This window comes from Cynoglossus semilaevis, chromosome Z (assembly GCF_000523025.1).
Source record: "Cynoglossus semilaevis isolate Cse_v1.0 chromosome Z, Cse_v1.0, whole genome shotgun sequence".
NCBI classification, from domain to species: Eukaryota; Metazoa; Chordata; class Actinopteri; order Pleuronectiformes; family Cynoglossidae; genus Cynoglossus; species Cynoglossus semilaevis.
Genome location: NC_024328.1, coordinates 10,346,074 through 10,351,332, shown reverse-complemented (window position 1 = coordinate 10,351,332; position 5,259 = coordinate 10,346,074). Strand labels below are relative to the sequence as shown.

The 5,259-nt window shown below is 40.0% G+C and overlaps 1 protein-coding gene across 1 annotated transcript in view; it reads right to left on the bottom strand.

Annotated features, from left to right (window-relative positions):
* Positions 1 to 229: 229 nt before the first annotated feature.
* The window catches only part of ckap2l (cytoskeleton associated protein 2-like), a 16,057-nt gene continuing 11,027 nt past the window's right edge, over positions 230 to 5,259 (bottom strand). The window contains exons 3-9 of the mRNA XM_008336291.3: positions 4,821 to 4,875; positions 3,599 to 4,722; positions 3,252 to 3,447; positions 2,274 to 2,432; positions 1,868 to 1,925; positions 1,015 to 1,174; positions 230 to 666 (exon numbers count right to left, since the gene is read on the bottom strand). Coding sequence (XP_008334513.1) covers positions 387 to 666; positions 1,015 to 1,174; positions 1,868 to 1,925; positions 2,274 to 2,432; positions 3,252 to 3,447; positions 3,599 to 4,722; positions 4,821 to 4,875 — 2,032 coding nt within the window. The 3' untranslated portion in view covers positions 230 to 386. The remainder of the gene's footprint in view (positions 667 to 1,014; positions 1,175 to 1,867; positions 1,926 to 2,273; positions 2,433 to 3,251; positions 3,448 to 3,598; positions 4,723 to 4,820; positions 4,876 to 5,259) is intronic.

Below are 5,259 nucleotides of genomic sequence, written 5' to 3'. Positions count from 1 at the left end.
AGAGATGGAGCTACCAGGTAGGAGAAAGAGAGGAAGACCAAAGAGGAGATATATGGATGTAGTGAGGGAGGACATGCAGATAGTTGGAGTCAGAGTAGAAGATACAGAGAACAGAGAGAGATGGAAATCAATGATCTGCTGTGGCAACCCCTGAAAAAAAAAGGGACAAAGCCGAAAGAAAAAGAAGAATTGTTTAACCAACAATAAAATAATTACACAACAATTTACACAAAGAATAAAAACCAACCACTTTTATTAACAAACCAACCACTCTTATTAACAAAAACATAACAAAACTTTTATTTTTTTTAATGAAAATATATCACAACATTTTAACCATCCCAAATAAAAAGGGAAACAATTACAGAAGTGAACACCCGTCGAACCTAATCATAGACCAGCTGGACGGACACCTTGTTTTCCAGCGCTTCATTCTGTCTGTAGATATATAACGGAGTGTCACTAATGGAAGGGCTGACATTCCCTTCCTTCTCCTCCTCTCCTTCCAACTCTGAGATCAGGTCCCTGAAGGAGGACACGCACACGTCGTGGTCCTGAAGAGACTTGGGATATAAGGCTGATGCCCTCTCGATTCGCACTGAACGTCGAACCGGCGTGAGGAATCGAATCACCTGCCCTTCCAGCCGTCCTGGTTTTCCTTTTTGGCTGAGGAAAGAGAAGAATGCGACACTTCGTAACGTTCGGTTTCCACGTTTGCCAGCTGTCTCTCATTTACTCGTAATTAAATTTCCACACGCAGCATCGTGACTAATCTCCTTCGATTCATAGTGCGTATCTAACGGTTCAATACAGACGCGTGTATTGTTGCACCACTATTTAAGTATGTGGCTGCAATTCACAGCTTGCGTCACTGAAGGCACCATTACGGATATGTGGTTACACCAGGCTGAATTACGATAATCACTCTAATCACTCTAAAAGTCGTGTCCTGTAAATTTTAGAAACGCGTGCAGTACTGACAGCTGTAACATTGATACATAGCGTCGAACCTACCCAGGAGTAGCCGTGATCTTATACTTGACCACGGATGACGCTCCTTTCTCTCCAGTCAGCAGGACTCTGCTAGGTTTAGGGGTCATCACTGTGTTGTCGTTCTCAGGAGAAGTGGGTAGAGTTAAAGCTTGGAGTTTTCCTTTCTCCTTAACTTCAGATGCTGTAAACAGCAGATAGAAAAAAAATTTAATCAATACTTTAAATCTTAAAAGAGTTTTAAAGTACTGACACAGCCACAGCAGTTGCTAGCATCGTGAGTTTGTTTTAGGAATATTCAGGTTTATTAGCACAAACAAAAATTACTTCACTTTAAATCCCGCTCCCAATATCAACTGTCCTCTAGTGGCAGGCTGGAACGTGTGCCATACTTAGCCATACTTAACACTGTATATAATATATGGTATTCGTTTTATAAAAAATATATAAAAAAAGAAAAACAACTTTCTTTTTTCTATTTTGCAGGTTGGACCTTTCCATACCACCTTAATTAGATGTCTGAAAAGTCCACCTTTTTATGTGTAGAGATTTATAGAATGGAGCAGCATGTCAAAAAGTCATTGGAGTTTTTGCAGTGTAAAAGAAAAATGGTTTTAACAGAAAAAATGTGTCCAGAAAGAACTAATGTCTATTCTCAAATAGTTTTGTTTGTCGTGTGCTTTTAATCTCCAAGATCAGAATGTTTACAAGTCACAGATGTTGCTCCCTGCTACTGGCTCTGCCAAAATCTAGTAGAAGTATTCGAGCAAGAGCTGTTGAAATTTTAACCAACTGTGTACACAGAGAGTTAATCAAACAAAAATAATAAAAGTACAAGAACAGACGAGGTTGTATGATACGATGATGAACTCATTACCTCGCATGTCCTTTTTCTTCAGAATTTCAAACACCACCATCCGCAACTCATCTACTGGCTAGGAGAGAGAAAAAAAAAGAAACACATAAAACAAAAAAACAAACAAACAAAAAAGGTTTATTTATTTACTTTTAAGTGTCTATTTTGAAGAGGACTGAGTATATCAACAATAGAAGCTCAGTTCTCTTTAGCATTGTATACTGTAACCTGGAAGAGCATTAAGACAAAAACAGGAAGTACAAATATTATAAATATAAATACAAATAGTCCAGAAAATACGGTAAGCCCGAGGGAACCTGTATGATTCACTGTAGAGCTGTATTATTCACTGCACTGGTATGGACCCCACAACTTCAACAAGAACATTCCACAACTGTAGAGAACTCTTCTGTGATTCTCACATTACCTCTAAAACCACACGGACAGCTTCTTCAAAGATGGGCAGAACATCCAGGTTATCCTCCCGTTCCATCAGTCTGACCTGGCAGATCCAGTATTTGGCAAATTTCTGAGACACTGATGGCAGTCGGGACAGAACCTGCTTCACCTTGTCCGGTGGGCAACCCTGCAGTTTTTACCAAACACACATTTAATCAAAGGATCAGAAATATTATGTGCAGGTCTTTGGAAAAGAATATTGGCAATAATCTGACAATTCAATATGTATCACGATACAGGGGCAATGGTACGATATATTGTGATACTATGGGAGCAAAATATTGAGTTTTTTTTAAAACTATTCAAAGTACACACACAATATTGTTACGTGCTAAACATCAGGTACTAAAATTGTAACAGAGAGATCGACATTTGTATTAAGTAGAGAGGAAATAAAATAACAATAAGTAATATAAATGTCGATGCAGCACTGTAGAATATCCATATGGTATCGTGAAAGGAAATATTGTGATATTTCCGTGTATCGATATTTTCTTACATTCCTATTCTGAATGTTCCGAGACAACTTTCGTTACTGTTGCGTATTTGCCCCGGAGTACTTACACTCTCCCAGTTATATTAATGGGCACTACGATGTGGCTTGGGGATTGGTTTTTACCTTTTATGTTTGCTAAAAAAAAAACCCGTTGTCAAATATTTCAACATAAGCAATCATCTTAACAACAGCTGCCAAGTATGTGCCAGAGGACAAAGATTAGAATGTGAACCTGTGACTTGAGAGGTCATCCTACTCAAAAACTCAGACATTACTTGTCTTGACATGTCACTAGTGTAAGCACTCCTCTGCTGACATGTTAATATAATAATAAATTAAACTAAAATTCAGTTGGTGTCAATACTGCTCAGCCCCGGGCCTTCAGCGTCACACTTCCTGTCGAACATAATCGCAGGTCTACTAGTACAAACAACATTGCTTCATACACACATCTTTGAGCAATTTGATGCAGTCATCCAGGGACCTGTCCACGGCACTGATCAATGAGTAGGCGTCGTCTTCCTCCTTCTTGGCCGTCGAAAATGGCTGCGGTGTTTCAGCAGCAGGCTTGACCTGAGGCTTCACAGGCATTGCGGGACGCTTGTAGGATATGCCCTTAGCTTCTCGCCATTCCTGCAGTTTTCGCCTTTGAACAATATATAGAAAGAGACTGGGTTGATAAAACAACACATTGTATGATATCCTAATAAAAATTTTAATACCAACCACTGGGGCTGAACAACAGTTGTTTTTGGGTTTCTGTAGGTGTTTTTTGTTTGTGCTGCTGTTTTACTCACATTCTTTCCTCTTGGGCTGCGGTAACTTTCTTTACTTCGGTCTTTGGAATCAGCCTGACTGGTAGTTTTGGTGTCTTCGTGCCTACATCTGGGCCTGTGTGACAGAAGGACTTTCCAAGCCGGGACACTCTCATCGACATAACCGAAGCACCAATTTTGTTTCCACCTGCTTGGGATTTTAATGCATTGGCTGGAATGTGTGTTTTTATCTTCTGAGTGTCTGTAGTGGTCTCCCATGTTTCTCTTTGACGTAAGGCAGCTGTTTGTCTTTTCCCAGTGTCTGCACTCTCTTTGTCCTTTTTTGGCTGGACATTTTCACTCTGGAGGACATTTTTCTTATCTCTAGGTACTGACTTGTGCAATGATGACTTTTCTGCAAACAAGCTGGCTGAATTTGTAGTTCTTGGAATGGTTCTTTTATCTAATGATTTCAATTTCTGAGAATAAACCATTGGCGGTTTTGAGTTCAACCTGCCCACACCGTGGACTGCAGTGTCTGCACTCTCAGTCACTCTTTGATTGACAGGTTTGTTAACTGAACTGACGGTAGTAAATTTCCGCTGAACCACTGTGGAATTTTGTGAAAAAGGGATTGATGACAAACTTTTCAATCTTGACATGTTTGGAGCACAAGGAGCAGTATTTGTGATATCAGCTACTGTAGGACGGGAGACTTTGACAGATGACAATATCTTTTTTGTATGTGTCACTGCAGGAATGAGACCGGTTTTTGTTTTGATTAAAGGGCCCAGATTAACGCGGCCACCTCCTGAATTCTCTGGAACTTGGCATACAGCATTTGAAACGCATCGATACCTGCTGTCAACTAATGCACTTTTTTTTCTGGTGGGTTGGGATTTAATTTGACCAACTGCAGTAGTTTTGGTGGGATTAGTTCTAGACACTTTCAGTTCTGGGTTGGTCTTGGCAGAACTGCTGGATGCAGCGAACCACCTAGGATTTTGCCGTTCTGCAAGAATGTTGCTTTTTATGTTAATTTTGTTACTAAATCCAAATTCCTTTGGGCCAGTTGGTTTTATGGCTTGAGAACCAGAAGCTGTCACTTTTCTGATCTGATTTATATCTTTTTCTGATGGACCTTTGTTCTCATTTTCTTTAAAATCCTGTGAAGAGATAAATAGCAAGTATCAAGTATCAGGACAAAATGGGTTTGTTTCGCCCACATTAGTATATTTGATCCACCTCCTGCACTCACACACACCTTTTGTGACGATCTTTCAGTCTTCTTATTTTGACAGTCATTGTACAGGTATGATCTGGAAAAAGAAGATAGAGTCAGTTTTGCAAAATAAAAAGGTTAAAAGTTATCACACTGCACCATACCAACCCCCCAAACCTTCCTGCAGGTGGTGAGTCCACTGAAAGGTATTAACCGCCCTAACCGGGATTCGAACTTGCCCAGGAGGTGAATCCTGGGGTTCCACACCAATGATAGAGACCTTGCCTCTGGGCCAAAGCGCCACTAACACCAAAATAAAACAAACAAACAAACAAAAAAACACACTGTAGTCCGTTTAATAACATTTTATTAAAGTATAAAGTAACTGGTTAGAACAGTTACATGTCATTGTTGACTCCCAGTGTGCTCCAGTTGTGTGCCATCATCAGTGAGGCACTGTGTGGTTTGGCTTTATAAAATC